General features: G+C 34.5%; 1 protein-coding gene across 3 annotated transcripts; it reads right to left on the bottom strand.

The window, feature by feature from the left end:
• Positions 1–1,798: 1,798 nt before the first annotated feature.
• LOC140961821 (uncharacterized) lies at positions 1,799–19,335 on the bottom strand. Of its 3 annotated transcripts, none has more exons than XM_073420540.1 (23): positions 18,604–19,335; positions 17,337–17,398; positions 16,500–16,637; positions 16,098–16,373; positions 14,905–14,991; positions 14,534–14,635; positions 14,379–14,444; positions 13,685–13,795; positions 13,552–13,613; positions 13,337–13,381; positions 12,467–12,540; positions 11,570–11,637; positions 11,268–11,336; positions 11,076–11,173; positions 10,918–10,999; positions 10,746–10,824; positions 10,580–10,667; positions 10,346–10,499; positions 9,961–10,149; positions 9,615–9,674; positions 8,765–9,027; positions 8,522–8,567; positions 1,799–2,061 (listed from the first exon to the last, which is right to left on the bottom strand). In XM_073420540.1, exons 1-23 carry the CDS (start codon positions 19,265–19,267, stop codon positions 2,008–2,010), a joined length of 2,937 nt encoding a protein of 978 aa, XP_073276641.1. In that variant the 5' UTR covers positions 19,268–19,335; the 3' UTR covers positions 1,799–2,007. The 3 variants fall into 3 exon arrangements, with proteins under 3 accessions (XP_073276641.1, XP_073276642.1, XP_073276640.1); XM_073420539.1 differs by having other exon boundaries at positions 1,801–2,061; positions 8,462–8,567; XM_073420541.1 differs by lacking the exon at positions 9,961–10,149 and having other exon boundaries at positions 8,462–8,567.
• Positions 19,336–20,154: the final 819 nt, after the last annotated feature.

The raw sequence follows: 20,154 nt of genomic DNA on the forward strand, positions 1-20,154 counted from the left end.
AGAACATGTTTTCGATTAAGCAAATATAAATGTAATTACGTAATAAATCAATGTAATTATTATACATACGTAAGTACATTAAATTATATACATAGACATTATATTATTATATTATATACATTATATTCATATGTGTGTGTGTGTGTGTGTATGTTATACACTAAAATCTCTATAAAATAATAATGTATGGACTATAAAATTTATTAATTTTTATAAATGTTAATTAATCTACAAATTAATAATTTATTGTTTTAAAGAATATGTTTTCGATTAAGCAAATATAAATTTAATGACATAATATATCAATGTACAAGCAATGTTTGTGTCATATTTATTAAATTAATAATTTATCGTTTTAAAGAATATGTTTTCGATTAATCAAATATAAATTTAATTACATAATAAATCAATGTATAATCAATGTTTGTATCATATTTATTAAATTAATAAAAAAAAATTAAAAGTTATTGTACATATATATTAATAAAATTAAATATATTATATTCTTTATTTTTAATAATTAAATAATATTCATTGCATCGACTAATTAAATTAAATTCATTGATTAATTACTTTATTATTATCGTTTGTAGGTTATTATATTACTTCGAGAATTTAGCCAGTAAAAATTCAAAGACAACATACCCGATGTTCCAAGCAAAAAACAAAAAAAAACTTAGTAGGTCTCTTGTGAGATTGCATCATGAATATTTATCAGTCAGACGTGTCAACTCTGTTCATATTTATAATAACATGTAATACTTGTGTCACAATAAGTAATATTTTTTTTATGGGTGAACCAAATAAGAGATATGTCACACAAAAATGACTCATGAGACCGTTTAACAAAAGTTTTTGTGAAAAAATTAGATCGAAATTGATCGGATAATTGCGATCCAATTTCGATTAGAACACAGTTATATAAATTTTTTTTTTTTTATTTCTTTTATGTGTGATACACCATATTGGAAAGGTTTAAAAAGTTTTATTTTTTCCAACACAATAAATATTAAGATAGTATAAATAAGGTAAAAAAATATCAACTGCAAAACATATAGTCATATTTATCTTTTGCTATTATCAAATATAGTATATTTAAATAAAAACATATTTTCATGCGCAAAAAGGGATAACATGAAAAAATAAATTGTTTGATCTCTTCAACACCTAAGCATATTTCGGTTTTGGTTTCGATTCCAAAGGCGAATCTGCACAAACACAAATTAAATTCATCGATAAATTAAACATGTATTGAATTTAATTCGATTAGTCGATGCAATAAATATTATTTAATTAATAAAAATGAACATTTTTAAAAATGATAAACCCCTTTTAAAAAAATCCAATATTATGATTAAAATACTCTTGATTTGGCTTTCCAAACCTCAGTCGTATCATGCTAGATTTTGTTTGTCTAAATTTAGTCCATTTTTGCTTCATTTATACATTTTATGCTACACGAATAGTTATGGTATATGTTTCTTAAAAAAAAAGGTATGGTATAATATTTTAATTATATTAAAATTTACTAAATGAATAATGAAAATGAATGGTCAATTATCTCCAGCAAGAAATGCAGCACAAAATAGAATAGAGGATTTTGTTCCCCTATTCCGACCTTTTTTCAGAATTTGTTTATCAAACAATCTCCCGACGCCACACATAGATGTGACAAATATAATATTAAAAAATTCAAAAGAAAAGAAAAACAGAGAGTCGTAAATTAAAATATTGTATCATAAAACAAATCATGGGGCATACTTTTTAAATTAAAATAATAATAAAAAAAAAAACTCATTGATGATCACCAACAAGCTATATTTGTAAAACAATGCATTACAGCACAAAAATTTGTAAAATATACCGACTTCTTTTACTACTATCAAACTGTTTCTAGTGTCAATCTTCAACAAGCGATACACAGATAGCCATTGTTATAATTATTGTACAACGAAAAGAAGAGTAAACATTTCAACTGCACCATATATACTTCAGGTAAGGCGAATATCACAGAAGAAATTCTCGCATTCGTACAGGTCTCTTCACTGCATTTGTAAAACCCTACTCAAAACAAAGGATGAAATATGCACGGAAGATGATGATTATATGTTCCAGTTATTAGATATTGCAGCAAGAAAGAATGATAGAAATTGAAGCATGTATACTTTGTCATTCCTAAGTTCATAGGGAGAATAGATGAAGATGAAGTAAATATCGAACGTGCAGAACAATGAAAATGGCAAGTATCGTCATCTAGTTTGGAAAAGTAAATAGTCCTACGATTGTATATCAGTTGCAAACAAGACACGAGTTTTTTATCCAACCCTTGTTAAAAGTCAGAAGGGTGTTTGGCGAATGTTATTTTCTGGGAGCATGTTACATTTTGACAAGTAATATGGAATAATATTCCGCTCTATTTTCAAACAAGGAACATTTTTGTTCTAAAAGGGTTATTCACGGGGCTCGGAGCCAAGAATCCGTTACTAGCTGATGCGATCATCGTAGGCCCAAGCTCCGAGGAAGGCGTGGAAGGCATGGGATCTTGTTTGGGAGTCATAGGAACGTTATTCAAGTGCTATAGGGAGAGGAGTCCAGAAACCACGGTGCCCGAGCGGCCAAATCTTACCGCTCGAGCGCCACACTTACTGTACAAGAAGAAGTTCCAGAATGACCCACGCTCGAGCGGCAAAATCTTACCGCATGAGCGCCAAGAGCCTAGAAGACCCCGCATTCGAGCGGTCAAATCCTACCGCCCGAGCACCGGCTGCAGCGAGAAAAATCTCTCTTTCCTAGTTTAGAGTTTTAATAAGTTATGTAATTAAATTTTTCATATCTTTTGACTATGGTCGAATTTTGTGGATGGTAGACAATTATTACGGAGATATACAATAGTTTTGAGGTTTTTTCTCAACTTTTTCAAGGCTCTTTCTTTGTAATCAAAATCAAACTTATCAAAGTTTTACTTTGTGACGTTCGTCGATCGTTCTTATGCGGATTGTCAAAGACGAGTTCTTTGGAGGTTCGTTCGAGTGTCGATTGTTTTCTTTGTGATCGTTTATTACTAAACCACATAGTTTAGGGGTGAAGATCGTGTATTGCTTGAATCAAAAAATCGGGACATCGTAACAACGATCCTTGTTCATTATTGAATTGAGGGCGCGATTCATATTTAATCGTGTTAGCTTTTCTTCGTACGAGGATTCATATCATTTGGTATCAGAGCTTTGGCTCATTGAATTCAAGTAAGTTTATATTATCTCGTTCTATTATCAGATCTGTTTATTTTTCGTCCTTTTTTCAGATCTGTTTTTGTTTTATCGTTCTTTGTCAGTTTTTTGAATTTTGGTGATTTTTGTTTAGAATTTTCGCGTGCACAAATTTGCCTTGTGCAAGGAAAAAAATACAAAAATTCTGAAAATTCACCATTATTTTGTTTTGGTATTTTGTTCTATTCTCTATTGTGAGTCATATTCAAGTGTCTCTCACAATCAAAAAAAAATTATTATTTTTTCAAGTTTCTTATCTACGAAGTTCAAGTGAGTCGATCACAATTGTTCACAAGTTGAACTTGATTGTTTGATGTATCCAAATAAGAAGCTTGAGCACGTTTGAGGGAACTCTCGAATTCGAGTGAAATTACTTGAGTGCGAGTAAACTTTCTTTGGAGTGACCGGTGAGTATTTGAAGTGAAGTGAAGTGAGGAGTGGACAAAAAAAAAAAGAAACGAGAAACGAGAGACGAGCGAATTTCTTTGGAGTGACCGTGAGAATTTGGGTGAGGAATATCTTTTATTTCTACTAACATTTTCTTGCAGGTACAAGTCCGAAAGTAAAATGAAAAGGGAGGTAGGAGATAGTTCGAACCAAAGGTTGTCTAAAGTTCAAATGGAGGCATTGTTTGGACATTTCACTAGGATGATGAGGGTTGAGTTGGAGCCGTTACATGAGAGGATGAGTAGGCTTGAAGTTAGTACTAGTGAAAATAAATCTAACCTAAAGACTTGGGTAGAGGCGAAGAAGAGGAAGAATATGATTTGGGAGGAGACGAGGAAAGCCAAAACGAGAATTGGGGTAGGAACGAACGAGGTAGAGGATTTGGGAGAGGAAAAGGAAAAGCTGTATTGGGTAGATACAATGATGGGCATAGGGAGGATGGTGATATGGGTAGTATTAAGATGAAAATTCCTTCGTTTCATGGGAAATCTGACCCGGAGCATACTTAGAGTGGGAAAAGATGGTAGAGTTTGTTTTTGAATGTCACCACTACTCCGAACAAAAAAAGGTTAGGTTGGCGGTGGTTGAGTTTTTAGACTACGCTCTCATTTGGTGAGATCACTAGTGACCACCAGGACGAGGTATAATGAGAGACCCATTGAAACTTGGGATGAGATGAAAAGAGTAATGAGAAAGAGATTTGTGCCCAACCATTACTATAGGAAGATGTTTAAGAGGCTACAAACTTTGAGTCAAGGAGTAAAGAGTGTCGAGGACTACTACAAAGAGATGGAAATAGTCATGATAATGGCAAATGTAGAGGAGGATAGTGAAGCGACGATGGCACGTTTTCTTTGTGCTTTGAACAGGGAAATCCAAGATTAAGTAGAGCTTAGGCATTACTTGAATCTAGACGAGATGGTACAAATGGCCATCAAGGTGGAGTAACAACTTAAGAGACGAGGAGTTGGCCGCACCAATCAAATTGGGAGTGCATCAACATCTTGGCGTTCCAACATTATTACACGTGAAGAAGGCAATGATGTGGCCAAGCCCAAAGAAGAATTTAAACAGGAGACACATGAACAAGGAGCGCAAGGTAAATCTGAAACTCCTATTAATCGTTCTAAAGACATCAAGTGTTTTAGGTGTCAAGGAGTTGGCCATATCGCTAGCCAATGTCCTAACAAGAGGGTGATGGTAATGAATGCTTATGGGGATTATGATTCTCAAAGTAATGGTGATGATTATGAGATGCCTGCGTTAGAGGATCCTGATGAGGGTTATGAGGTGGTTGTAGGTGAGGCATTGGCGACTAGGCGTATCATGAGTACCCAAGCTGAGGAGAAGGCGACCAATCAGAAAGGGAACTTGTTCTATACTAGATGCTTTGTAAACGAAAAGGTTTGCAATGTTATTATATATGGAAGAAGTTGCACCAATGTGCCTAGTAGTGAGATGGTAGAAAAATTGGGTTTGCCTACGTTAAAGCACCATCAACCATATAAGCTTCAATGGTTGAATGATCGTGTGGAGGTGAAGGTGAACAAACAAGTATTGGTTTCTTTTTCGATTGGGAAGTATGCTGATGAGGTGTTGTGTGATGTGGTACCAATGCATGTTTGTCATATTTTGTTAGGGAGACCATGGCAATATGATAGGCAAGTGAAACATGATGATTTCAAGAATAGGTACTCATTTGTTCAAAACAAAAAACCTATTGTTTTACTTCCTGTGACCCCAAAGCAAATATTGAAGGACCAATTAAAGAAAAGAAAAAGAGATGGGGCAGAAAAAAAGAGCGTTCAAAAAGGTGAGATGACCTAAGAAAAAGAAAAAGACATGGTCGAAAGAAAGAGTGAACAAAAAAGTGAGATGACCTTAGAAAGAAAAAGAGAAGAAAATGAAGAGAGGAAAGAAAAAGAAAAGGAGGCCAAAGAAAAGAAAAAGAAAAATAATTTGATGGCCCAAAAGAGTGAGTTAGAGAGTTGTTTATTCTTGCATAAGCCATTTCATGTACCTTTGTACAAAGTGGTTTATTCTCATTGTGATGATATAGCCGGTTCAATCCCGAGCATTATTATTTCGCCTTTGCAGGATTCTGGTGAAGTCGTGATGAGGAGGCGAGCAAATGTTGATGGTACAGAACTGCAATGGGGTGATCCATATGATGTTGAGAGCAATCAGCGTGAGGTAAGAGTAGTTGACCCCGCAACGACTATGAGGTATGACATTCTTCGTTACCTTAGTTCGTTGTGTTGTCGTTTTCGTGGGAACGGGTCGAACATGTGATATTTAGGAGGTATGACTGTGATTTATCCTTTTTGCCTAAGTATCATAGAATTGAAGATGGTAATATACTGCATAAATCAAATTCAACTGTTATTGATTTTGAGTTTTCAAAAATTGTCAAATTGATGAGGCTTTGTCATGGGAATAAATTAAATGCGTTAGAATTAAACTCAAGTGATGTGATAAATGATAGCATGGATAGTACATTTAGTGTATCCTATTTGCATGATTTATACGTGGTTGGTTGTGGTTTTGAAGGATGCATGATAGAATATGATAATTTCTCCATTCATGATGAATATATGTTTAAAGAGAATAAAATTTTCATTATATGTTCATTGCATGAGATAATCCTTATTCCTAGTGAACTATGGTCGTACACGAGTATGGATTTTTTTTTTGTTAATAGGTCTAAGAAGAGGAGGAATCTGATATTTGTGATAGTTAATTATATCTTATCATTTGGTTCGTTTGTTATTTGGTGTATGTTGAAGTTGGTGAGTTGATAGTGAAGGCAAGCATGGAGCTAGGGGCGTTGATGGAGCACGGTAGCGATAGAACCTACAAACTTGAGCTTAAAGGTAAGCATGTTGATCATATAATCCTTGTTATTACTAACTTGTATAATTTTTGTGTAGGTATCAAAGATTTGAGGACAAATCCTTTTCAAGAAGGGGAGGATGATGCGATCATGGTAGGCCCAATCTCCGAGGAAGGCGTGGAAAGCATGGGATCTTGTTTGGGAGTCATAGGAACGTTATTCAAGTGCTATAGGAAGAGGAGTCCAGAAACCACGGCGCCCGAGCGGCCAAATCTTACCGCTCGAGCGCCACACTTACTGTCCAAGAAGAAGTTCCAGAATGACCCGCGCTCGAGCGGCAAAATCTTACCGCCCGAGCGCCAAGAGTCCAGAAGACCCCGCCCGCTCGAGCGGTCAAATCCTACCGCCCGAGCGCCGACTGCTGTGAGAAAAATCTCTCTTTCCTAGTTTAGAGTTTTAATAAGTTAGGTAATTAGATTTTTTCATATCTTTTGATTTGTAGTCAATATATGGTCGAATTTTGTGGATGGTAAACAATTATTACTGAGATATACAATAGTTTTGAATTTTTTTATCAACTTTTTCAAGGCTCTTGCTTTGTAATCAAAATCAAACTTATCAAAGTTTTACTTTGTGGCATTTGTCGATCGTTTTACGCGGATTGTCAAAGACGAGTTCTTTGGATGTTCATTCGAGTGTCGATTGTTTTCTTTGTGATCATTTATTACTAAACCACGTAGTTTAGGGGTGAAAATCGCGTATTGCTTAAATCAAAAGATCGGGACATCGTAACAATGATTCTTGTTAGTTATTGAATTGAGGGCGTGATTCATATTTAATCGTGTTTGCTTTTCTTCGTACGAGGATTCATATAACTAGCAAGGAATTCGTAGCTACACATTTCCAAAGGATCACGAGCACCAACTGAAAACTACACTTCTGCTGAAAAAAATGTCCACGTCTATTAGTTGTTCCCAGGTCGGCCAGTAAAGGTCTAACATAAGGAGTTGCTCAGTCTTAATTAGAGGTGCAAATAAATTGAGCCAGCTTGATCGAAATTATCGAATTTGAGCCAAACTCAAACAAGTTCGAACAATTTTCCATTCAGTTGTTTGAGAGCTGCTTCCGAGTTTTATCATTTTACAATTATAATATAATTATATCTTAAATAAATATATTTCGAGTATTGTTCTAGAGCAAGAATTTTAATAGCTCGCAAAAAATGTTCAAATCTTTCGAAATGAACTCAAACTCGATCTCTAATTCGAGCCAAACATTTTAACCTTTTTGAGCATCGAATCGAGCTCAAGCTCTATTATATCTAATTCAAGTCTTAGCTAGAAGCAATATTAGACATGAAATGAATAAAACTGATTTGATTGCGGCATAATTGATCAATTTTTAAGCGAAAATGTTTATTAATTTTTCTATTAACCTTCGCAGTTTAAGAATTCAATATAAGCCTGCCAAGTATTAAATTTAAAAGTTGAAGGTAGATAGATTACTCCACAAGCGCTGGTGATAATGGGTAGGAATATTGATAAAATGGTAAAGTTTTAAAACAAAAACAATCTCAACCTTGTCACAAACATAAATTTATATCAGAAATGCATTGAAAAATTCTATATGGTGGGCTAAACGTTCTCCAAGAGATCAGGAGATACTAAAACAAAACAAGGAATAAAGGTGTCACATCTAACTAAGATGAATCTGCATGAAAATTGAAAAAGATCGAATTTTTGGGAAAATTCGAGGAGTTATTTTAAAGAAAAAACAGTGGATTGCAGGTGAATTTCATGGTTGATAATAAAGACATCTTTATTTCAAAAGCAACACAAAAGAATGAAGAGATATTTAGTGTATTTGACATCTTATAGAATATTGAAATACAAAACATATATGAAGTGATGCATACCTCATTGAATTTGAACAATATAGGACGTGAGTCTCTCTCCATTGTTCCCGGCTTTTTTACCATATTCTCTGAAACTTGAGAGCCTTTATTATTTGCTTTTCTAAACCTGAGAAACAGAAATTATACATGATCAAAAGCAAAGAAATGTGAAAAGGGGGAAAATGATCAATATTTTACAAAACTTTTGATGCTTGTTCTATTTCTTTTCCGTCTCTTAAACCCATTTTGTTTTTCTTTCTAGTGCACAAAGGACAATGAAAAGATGGTCATAAGAGGATTAAGTTAAGAAAAGTCTGGTTATACCTATCAAAGAAACTATTGAGGTCACCCGAACACTTTTTTGTTCTTTCCATTGATTTAAATGAATTGGATGAAATAGAGAGGTCAGATTGCTTTGAAGGTGTTGGACCTTCCCCAATTATTTTCTTTTCAAAAAATCTTGTAGTGTAGCAAGATTTGGATAATTGTCCACTTCCACTGCTATTATTTTGAAAGGAACTGGTCTCTTGCGCACAGAAATGGGTAGATTTGGTGGTGGCAGCTTCCAGAATCTTTTGCTTTTCCACCTATAAATCATCATACATGACATCATTTCTCATAATAGAAAATACGGCAGATCACAAGGTAGGCCGTTCTCGTGGCCATAGATGTGAATCAATTGAGTGAATTATGCAAAATTATGAGCACACAATTGTGATCATTTGATGTAAACAAGGATGATAGAAATGACAAAAATATGCAAGATGATTAAGCTTAACTTCACATACACAACACATACACACATGCATATAGTTAATTAGATATTTGTCCAGAAGAGATAAAACTTCACAAAAAGTAAAATCAATATGAATAGCATCCTAACTTTGCTAGTATCATAGATAACTGAAATTTTTACCATCTAATACAGTACGCATTCAAATAAAAAAAACAAATTATTTTGCAAGTCAACATCGAGATCAAGGACACTTGTGTTGTCGGGAATTCTCGTTACTTCAGGCAGCGAAGTACAGCCAAGTAAAATAAGCAAAAGAACGTCATCATTTTTTCATAAACTACTGGGAGAACAAGTCACAAATCACGATTAATTCTGCGACGGTCTAAATAATTAGTTATCATATGAAAAATGAAATAAATACGCAGCTCCATAATTTACCTCGTGAACCAAGACTTGCTTCACTGCTATGGCGAGATTGAAGTGACCTGGACAGTACCCCTGCTCGATAGATGAATGAAAAGTATAAAAGTGATGGAACTTCATAAAAGAGTTAATTGTTCTGAATAAACGTGGGAAACAGAGAATTTGGGAGAATTGTTTATTGTTTATGTTTTCTTGATATGTAACTCATCAAACAAACAAGACTATACCAATAGGGAAACAAATCAAATTATTGTTCAAGTATAAAATGGAGATTCTAATACTTCCAAAGCAGAATAATATTTTTTCTAAATAAATGAAAAGTGTTATGTGAAAGACGCATCTGCATGAATAGAACACTAACCTCGAAGTTAATAAATTTGCTGAGAGGGGGATCAAAAAAAAGTTCAGACGCCTCTAAAGCATCCTCATGTCTTGAAGTCCCAGATCTATCAGATTTGATGTTCTTGTATGTGATAAAATATGACACCATGACGTTCACTAACTGACCCAGATCACTCCTCTCTTTTTCTGAAAGTAAATGTAATGCAACCTGTGAAGGGATACAGCATTAGAAGATGGGCAATAAAGGCCTCATTAAAGTTTGTTCATGCAAAACACTTTTCGGCCAAAGTGCCTGATGGAGAGGTAGCATTTAGATCCCGACAGGTTTTTACTTAAAAAAACGCAGCACAAATAAACAGAATTGGAAATGAAGCTAAATATAAAGAAATTCATTGATGAATTACTGGTCTTAGTGTTGGTGGTGAGAGAATGTGCAGCATGGGAGAAACTGAGTCTTCTGTAAAGGATTTCATTGACAAATGCCTCGAAATGTATGGTGATATTCTATTATTCCATGTGTAAAATATGTCCACCCGTTCTGCTGAAATTGTTCGGTGTCTGCAGAACATTAACAGAATATTTAACTACAAAGCAAACATCAGGGTAGAAATTTCACAAGTACCATGTGATTAAGATACCTCTGGAAAGACTTCGGCCATTGAATTTCGAGTTTCTCAAGTTGAGCCACCAGACCATGTATTGATATTGCGATTGGAGGTTGATAAACTGTGGAAATGAAATTGAAAATTGAACCATACATCACCAGAGGAATTGACCATTTATGATGACCAAGTATTCAATTACCTTGAAGAGACATCTGTTGTGTACGCATGATGTATCGATGATTTACATCAGAAACTAGCAGATTATCTAAACATTTTACCTGAGTAATAATTCACCAAAAACAAATTATTATCCCCTGGATGTAATCTATATGAACAAGGTATGCATAACTTAATTCATAAATAATACTTACTGTCTTTTGCATAACAGGATCAATATAACGGAGCAGCAGAATGTTTTCATGAATCCCATCCAATATTAATTCATAATCACCACTGATGGAACAAGAAGATAAGATGTATCACCAACATTTACATAAAAGTTCACAAATAAAACAATTTTAAAACTTACCGGTTAGATACAAGGGAATACAGAAAATCAAAATCTTTTGTGATGTTAACAGAATAATTAGATTTCTGGGACCTTTTCTCCTTTTTCTTGTGGAATATCTTCACACAAATAAAGAGGAAATCACAGCAATGCCGACAAGTAAAAATGTAAGAAATTGCTTAGAAATTGATGCAAGTCATTTACCAAACTCACCTCTTTCCATACATCAAAAGCACTTTTAGAAACATCCTTCCGACCAACCACTTGAGAACCTATCTCCAACTTAAAGGGGAAAACAATATTAAATGCTAACCATTTTGTTTAAAGTTGAACCTTGCTTTGACCAGATAATTCAATTAGTAGAGAAATAAAAGAGATCAGTTATATGGTAAATGTGAGTAATAACCATGTTAAATGGTGATAATCCACCTGGACCAAATAATAGGTGTTTGAACGAATTATATGACCAAAAAAACAAAAAACCAACAAGAAAAAAAATGAAATTCAAAATATACCACATTGAGGATTTCCTTCTTCTGGTTGAGAAACTGAAGAGTGTTCAAGCATGATCGAATATCACATTCTGGATGGAAGTTAAGATAAGAAATGAAGTGACTAAGAAGAGATAACTTTTTGAAACTCACAGATAAATATGAGACTATATGTAGTCCAGAGACGTCATATTCAACAATTATCAAATAGGAAGAGAAATAAATCAAAGGTACAGGACCATGTTGCCAAAATATAGGTGTGAACTGCGTAAATTAACTTTCAAGCATCATCACCTAGAAAAAATAATACTCATCATTTAAGAACAAATGAGACCAGATTCCCATTATTATTCTCTTTAGCATAAGTTAAGAGAACTCAGAGGCTAACTTCACACCATAAAAATTCTAGTACTTATTCCATTTAATGAAAACTCACTGTATTTTCCCATCTTGAGGTATTATTGTTAATTTTATTTTTTGAAATGCAACTGCTTCTGGGACATATCAAAACAGGATAGTGCTTCCCCAGTAATCATGGGGCCTGGAGGAATTCAAAATGCATCGTCTTCACAGATGAGACTCCACCGCACCCTGAATTTCACTGTTCATGGCTACTTCTAAATATAGCTCTGTGACCATGATTTCTTAGAGCTAGATTTGTAATCATACTGACAAGTTTAATATGCATACCAAAAACAACTTCTCCCAATGACGGACACTTTTTTCCATGCCAATTTAAGAGTGCTGGCTGGTTTCCCAGCCATTGTCTCTAAATCTTCATGCACTTTCAAATCCCTCTCTTTCTCTCTCTCTCTCTCTTCCTCCATCCCTCCCGTTTACATAAAAGATTGTCTGTAGTCTTGAAACTTGATATTAAAACTAGAAGACATAAAGTCAAAAATATGAGGAAATTATGCTTACCTGTGTATTCCACCAATGCAGTAAGAGCAACGGAACTCGTTTTCAATCCTTCTTTGTTACATATATACTTCAGCCTATGATTTCGGCAAATTTCAGTCATTCGTTTAGGTTATCATATTGGAGGTAGCTTCAATACAAGTTGCCAGCACCAAGTGAGTGCAAATTCATTAATACACAAGTGACACAAGCATATTATTGCATAAAGAAGACAATGTGAGACTTATTAAATAAATTCATTAAGGTTGTTCTTCAATTGATAGATTCCAAATTCCTTCAATTAATTGGATGTATAAAATTCAAGTAAATTTCAGACCATATTATATCAAGTCAAACAATTTCAATCATCACTATGATAAGTTTCGAATCCACCCATGAAAATTCATTCCCCAAATCTTTCTCAAAATCAAATCCCTTCCTCTAAATTAAATGGATCAATCCAAGCATAACATAAGACATTTTAACAAAAATAAACTTGACTAGTCAAGAAATGGGAACGAATATGAAAACAAAAAAAATGAAATATCAATATTAGTTGGAAGTTAAAACTACAAATGCGTTACATTTGACAATATGATGTCAAATGCAAAGACATAATTATCGCAAATTAAAGTTCATAATTGTATGAATCCATCTATCAGAATGAAAAAGCATAATAGTTTAGTGCCTATGTATCTGGTGTTTTGTCGAGAATAATAAAAAATGATATTAGTGAAATGTGATAGCATGCTAACAGACTTAAGTTTCATTTTCTTTTAAAAAAATTATCATGTCTGCAACATAAAAATTCCAGAAATTCATGTTCAATCTATTATCCACCGAAGAAAGAACTGCCAGAACTGATTTATTGAACAAAAATATATAAAAAAATACCTATTTACAACGCGAGTCGCTGTTGGTTGGACAAAAATATGAACCCTGCAAAGTAAGAAAGCTTCTTCAGGTAAAAGGACATGGTCAAGCCACAAGACAGTACTTTTTGCATTTATGTGGATGGAGACTTAATACAACTAACCCTGACCCTGACCCTGATTCACTAAATCCATTAAATATGAAGCAAAATTGATGACAATATACCCGGATCTTACTTTGCGACCTGACGTAATGGCCTTAAGGCTGGTGCATATAGATCATTGCAAATGCATATCACCTACATTCAAAAACAGTTATCTCAGTCAAAATAATATTTTAAACAACAGTGTGAGATAATATCATACTTACTGGCCTCAATAAAGATGTACTATTTTTCCTTTTTTGAGAAGACTTTCGCATAGAATGTCCTTCCTGGACTACGTTCTCCTTCCCAGTATCTCTTTTTTGTTCAGCAGACACCTGCATCATTTTGGGTAAACATTTTTGACACTGTAGGCTCTATCCTGATAATATAGAGGACTACTAAGCACACGACCAATTCTAACCTTGTTAGTTACCATGTAAACTAATTTGACAACAGATATGAACCATAAAAATTTACGAATCAAATTGATTTATATGAAACGATTAAAATTGTGGATAAAAGCAAGTCATCAAGCAACAAAATTTTCTTAAGATATGGGAGAAAGAGATTTTTTCAAGGATCAAACCAAAAAATGAACATCTGTAGGAAAGTAACTACCATTTATAATCTCCCTATCTGCTTTTCTTCAAATTTTCATGCAGCCATCTGGTTGGTAAAATGAATGTGTTTTGCCCGTATAAATACAAATGTATAAATCAAACAAACATTGTGCAGTTGAATTTACAGCAATTGCAAATATAATCATAATCATGGAAGAAATTCACCATTGTTACTGTCCATCACATGTTCAGGTTAAAAATGAGATGCTGCTTTGGTTGACCAATTTATTTCATATTTTATTGGTTATCTATAACATAGAGATGCAATTATTAACCGCACAATGATTTCATAACATACCAACCGAAGAATGACCTCCACAGCACCCTTGCCATCATTAAGGGCCCCGTCAATTTCATCAATGATCTAAAAGAATAGTCCAATTTCTGTTTCAGATAACATCAATATCACTGGAAGAAGTAGTACAATAACAAAATTTGCACATTGGAACCTACCAAACACTTCGGCTTTGAATCAGCAATAACAGAGTTCATCTGAACCACGTCAAGAATTTTAGCTTCAATGGCTGCTGATGACCGGTCATCACTTGCATTAATCTGTCACAGGAAGAAATGTCGTATAGTGTTAGATACGATATGAATCACAACTTGTATGCATGAAAGGACAAAACAAACATACCTCGACAGTTTACTCAATGGCAAAAAAGTTTGGTGTCTGATTACAATGTAGTCTATTTTAGCAATAAAATGGAAAGATTATTCTAAAAAATTCATTGAATCGAATCTGAAAACAGATTAGAGAAGTATGTACTACTATGTACTTATCAACTGAACTATAAATACAAACATAAATGTTGATCTCAGACCTCCACGACTCGGTATCCACAATGCTTAGCAGCTACATGTGCAAGTGTTGTCTTCCCAAGCCCAGGGGGACCACAAAGCAATAGAATCTGTGAGACATTGAAGTTTTTATTCAATTGACATTCAACAACAGCAGGTGAAATTTATGTGACAACGCATGAGAAATATAAGTAGACCATAAGTCATGAAGCTCAGACAGCAATTAAACCACATCATAATCGCTCTAGTCTGAAGCAATTGGCCGACATGATATAATAACTCATCGTGATTTTCATCATTGAGGAAATCTGATTGAGGAAAAACTGAATATTAACTAATAATGTGGATGCAAATGATAAAATGAGCAGCAAATAATAAGAAAAATGGATGTGGTATGATCCAGCAGCAGAGTTGGTTTGACAGCAAACACATTTTTACAAACTCATTATTTGTAAGAAGCACCCAACAGTAGGTAAGATGGTCCCAAAAACAGGACTTATTGCGTCCCAAAACTAGACCCAAAAGTGCATAAAAGTGGCCCCCACCTCCAACTGCGCAGAAATTTTTTCAAAATTTCAGCTGTTTTTGTAAAACAAATCACAATATCTATGCAATTAATCATTTAGTCAGTTTCAATTCAGGCCAGTTGGTTAACACCCAATATGGCAAGTAGAAACTAACTCTATTTAGCAGTTGGAGAGCAAAATATCATACAATATGAAAGAATAATTAACCTTTGTCGGTAAAAAAGAAAACTACGGTAGCCAGATCCCACAATTGCAATATGTTGGGAGCCACGAAAATCGACTAAGTTGGCTACCACCTAGCTGTTTATACTTACACATCAACATCTAAACAATTATCTTATGAAACAAGTTCAAAATACTTCCAAACTCTATGTTTTCTTTGATTTCAGCTGTCAATGTTGAACTCCATAGTCTCTATTCATCACACATACTACTTAATGCATGGAAAGCGCTCTTTATGTAGATCTTATATATTTTCATTTGGAGACATTCAAGCTCCTAGAAACATGAGTATAAAATGCACCAAGCCACTAGACATCGGGCCTAATCTGTAGTATATCATGTATCCAAATCAAATAGACAACAGCAAAGTTTCTTATACAGAGATTTTCACACACCATGATTGTACGAATGACACTAATAAGAATTATAACAATTATTTACATGGAAGAGGCTGGATACTAACAAACCTTCTGTTCAGGAGGACCATAACCTTTACGTCTCTTGTCCTGTGTCTCATAAATTCTTTGAGAAAAATTGTCCTCTTTACTTGGCCCATTATGAGTTCTCACGGTATCTCGTTCCAATCTGGGTTCTCTCTTACTGTCATGATAATTTTTGGTAGATTGTTTATGGTGTCGAGAGCCTGAAGAATGACGTCTTAAAGCAGAAAAAACATCCTCAGTGGTACTCGTTATTTCACATCCAAATACACAAGAGTCCCATTGTTTTAACCACAAGAGAACCTGTGATATTGACAATAAAGGCCGTAAAAATAATGTGAAAAGCAGTACCCGAAAGTAGTGTACACAGTGACATACATTCAGAAATCAAATGCAAGCAGAAGAAACAAATTATAAAGCCATCACAACCTCACGGTTTGTTTGCTCAGCGCTCAGAAGCTCTGTAAATGAATTTGGAGCATATTTGTCCACCCAAAGTTTCTCGGTAGCTACTGGTGCTTTTGAACTGATTACTTCAGTTGAAACTTCAACACTTGCTCTCAAAGCCTGCAACGGCAGCACAACTATGGTTCAGTATTAATATTTCATACAAAATCAAGGTCGCTGGCTTTACAGCTTAAGGCTTACATTGCAAAATAAATGGCTTCTATCATTATAAACATTACCAACATTAAAAACACAAATTGATGAATGAAATTTTGTATCTGATTTAAATTCTATTTATAAGTGGAGCTAACTTCATCTCGGACTGTCAAAATTTGAAGCTACAAAACACAAAAATTGAATCCACTTGGCAATAACTTAATTGTGAGAGTGAAATTACCATATAAACAACAGTTGAAAGTTTATGGCATCTTACTGGCAAGTTGTCACATCACGCTACCTTTTTACAATAATAACATGACTTCAATTAGTTCAATGTTTTCCCAAGTGTATTTATAATTGTAAAAATGAATTTACTGTGGCACTCATGCGTTAGTAGGAAACTAGCATGTTTAGAAACAGGAAAACAGCATTACAAGGGGTTGACAAAGAGACATCCAACAATTCACAATGAAGTTTATAACACTGGTGGGGGTTTGGCCTAACCTGTCTTACAACATGTTCTAAATGAAAATATATCACATGAGAAGCTTAAAAAAGTTTCCCGTATTATCATTCCATGGAGAGAGGATGAGAAAACAAAATAGACAAAGATTGAGGAAGAAAGACATTAGAAGTATCACAGAGTATGCTGAAGCTTACATTAGTGAATTCATCCTGCTCCACTTTTTGCATTAGAACTCTGACAGGTTCCTGAAGGAGCCCTGCAAGTGAAATGAAATAGTTTTGTAAAAACGATTTCAGTGGTAAAAAAAAATCTTTCACATGAACTCAGGAGCATGCAAGATTCTTCACAATCTTCATATTATGTGAAAATAGCAATGTGTTGAAGCCACAAACAAAGCTCTACAAACTTCAGAATTTATTTTCAACATTTGAAGTTTGACAGACACTACCGTATAGTTTTAGCTTGCACCAAATTGGTGTTCGAAAAAGCGGTAGGCGGGCAGCCACCCACCGCCTATGCCCGCCTAGCACATAGGAGCTTAGGCAGCCGCCTAGAGGTTTTTTTCCCTATATATAATTCCTCTTGTTTATCTCCATATTTCTCAAATAATTAATCTATATCGAATTCAAACTAAAAATCAATAGCATATTCCTTATTTTTATTGGATAGAAATTGATTGAAAAATATGTTGAACTTTTAAAAAAATTAAAAAATAAAAATAAAAAATTCTATATTTATACTAGGTGACCGTCTTTTTTAACAACGCTCATAGTCATCGCCTTTCAAAAAATCGGGGCATTGGCTAGAACACTGCTCCAAATCTAGAAGAAAAAATTTTTAAGAGGGACAATATGGAGATTAAAAGTCTACTCATTACCAATGCACCAATTCAAAGCCTAATTGGTTCGATTCATGGATTGATGCCAAGTTGTATGATACATTTCCAAACATAATGTGTGAGCAATGGATACGGAAGCTGGAAGTGACAAGAGTATAATTAACACTTATCTTGAAACATCAAACCGAGGGTACAATACAAATCACAAATAACACATTTTGATTCGCAGTTCCATGATTAAGAGGCAAGTTCTTGAGTTGATGAAAGAGAAATAAACAATACAACATGGCTGGCATTATACTTGAAATGGGAGTAGAAAACGTAACATGACACCAGAACTAAAGTTTGAATATAAATCCTATATTCTTCATATCATACTACTGAATTTTGTGTAATTTATACCAGAATAAGATCGTTGGTTTGACGTACCATACATGCTTTGAACTAAGTTGGTAGCAAACACAGACTCCGACTTAAAAAAAAGTCAAGAGAATGCAAATTCAAGCAAGCTAAACACACTGATGGGCCCATAAATGTAGTAGCGGGCAAAGGGGCAACCCATAAAAATAAAGATCCCCTCAACTCTCCACAGGTTAGCACCCAGCAAAAAGATTAAAGCTCACCATCACGTTCCTGTCTGAGACTCAATTTATTTGATTTCTCCTCCATACCCATCTCTGTTCTACATAGCTTTGCATAGACCCTTTCCCCATCCAACCCTGTCACCGGCATACAATCCCCTTCGATCTCCGTTGCATACCTAGACAATATCCTCTCCCCTCTCTCTTCCTCCAATAATTCAACCTCCTCCACCTGCGGCGGTGAATACCTCAGCCACTCCTCATCATCACCCTCCCTTCCTCCATCATCCACCGAATTCATGTTTTCATCCCTTCCCTCATCAACCACCGTTTCTGGGCCGCCCTCCAGCAGACCCACATCTGGGAGCTTAGATAAAACCGATTTATCCTTCACTACTTCCTCATTACCAAGTCTACTTCTCTTCCAATCTTGATAAAGACCGTTAAAACACAATGGCGATTCGGGAAGGTTAGATCGGGAGCGTTTCTTATCGATACCGTTGATTTTCTGATGGGTTTTGAAAGGTGAGGGCCTCGGAGGAAGGGAAAGAGTGGGTCTTTCCGGAGGTGGATTGGGCTCTTGCCGCGGTTCAGGAGAGGAAGGAGGTGAAGGGGGCTCCAACTCAATCTCGAAATCTTCCTCAAATCGCTCGTCAAAGGAATTGGATTCCAGCCATTCCAGGACGTCGGCATCAGGAAAATCCATAAGCTCCGCACAGCGAGTGGCGCGAGAGAGGAAATGTCTGCGATGGGCGGGAAAGTGAAGAGCGTAGATAAAAGCGGCATAATATGTTAATATTCTTTTTTTTTAGTGGTCAAAAAGATTTTTTTTTAAAACTAAGTGGGTGTATTCAATTCACATTTGGATGATTTTTAATGAATTTTTTAAATGATAATTTTTATGAATTTAATAGATTTTTATTGATTTTTATTAATTCTCACATATTTATAAATAGATTCATATGGATTCATGTAAATTTGTTTTGCAAGATTTTTATAGACTTTTATACAAAAAATTTTTATAGAATTTTATAAATTTTGTACTTAATTATAACATATTTCTTTTTTATTAATTTCTTTTAACCAATAATTAATTGACATATATAATATATTCAGTTTGAAATAGCTTTTTAATATTTATATTAATAAATAAATATAATTATTTAAAAGTTAAATCATGTAATCCTTACATGTGTATATATGTTAGTTTGTATGTATGTTTGTAAATTTTTGAAAAAGTAAGTCTCATGTGAGACGGTCTCACGAATTTTTATCTGTGAGACGGGTCAACCATACCGATATTCACAATAAAAAGTAATACTCTTAGCATAATAAATAATATTTTTTTATGGATAATAGACTTGTCAAATTGGATCAAGCCCGTCGGGCCAGCCCGTCCCGCTATAAAAATTGAGCGGGTTGGGTTGATAAAATAGCAGCCCGTTTGGAGGCAGGCCAAATGGGCTGAGCCCGTTTGGGTTGAGGGCCAAGATGGGTCGAGCCCAAACAGAGGCGGGTTGGCCCGCCAAATTAGGATAGAATTTTATATATTTTTATATTTTTAAGTTTTAAGTTTTATATAAACATTGGAAT

The sequence above is a fragment of the Primulina huaijiensis genome, chromosome 16 (genome assembly GCF_012295235.1).
Source record: "Primulina huaijiensis isolate GDHJ02 chromosome 16, ASM1229523v2, whole genome shotgun sequence".
In the NCBI taxonomy this organism is placed as follows: Eukaryota; Viridiplantae; Streptophyta; class Magnoliopsida; order Lamiales; family Gesneriaceae; genus Primulina; species Primulina huaijiensis.

Excerpts from the sequence above, each read along its gene's own strand:
- LOC140961821 (XM_073420539.1), bottom strand. The coding sequence starts at position 19,267 with ATGGATTTTCCTGATGCCGACGTCCTGGAATGGCTGGAATCCAATTCC. Across the intron at positions 13,614-13,684 it reads GTACATCTTTATTGAGGCCA|GTGATATGCATTTGCAATGA; the intron begins GTAAGTATGATA and ends TTTTGAATGTAG. Across the intron at positions 11,000-11,075 it reads TATTCCCTTGTATCTAACCG|TGGTGATTATGAATTAATAT; the intron begins GTAAGTTTTAAA and ends TTGTTCCATCAG.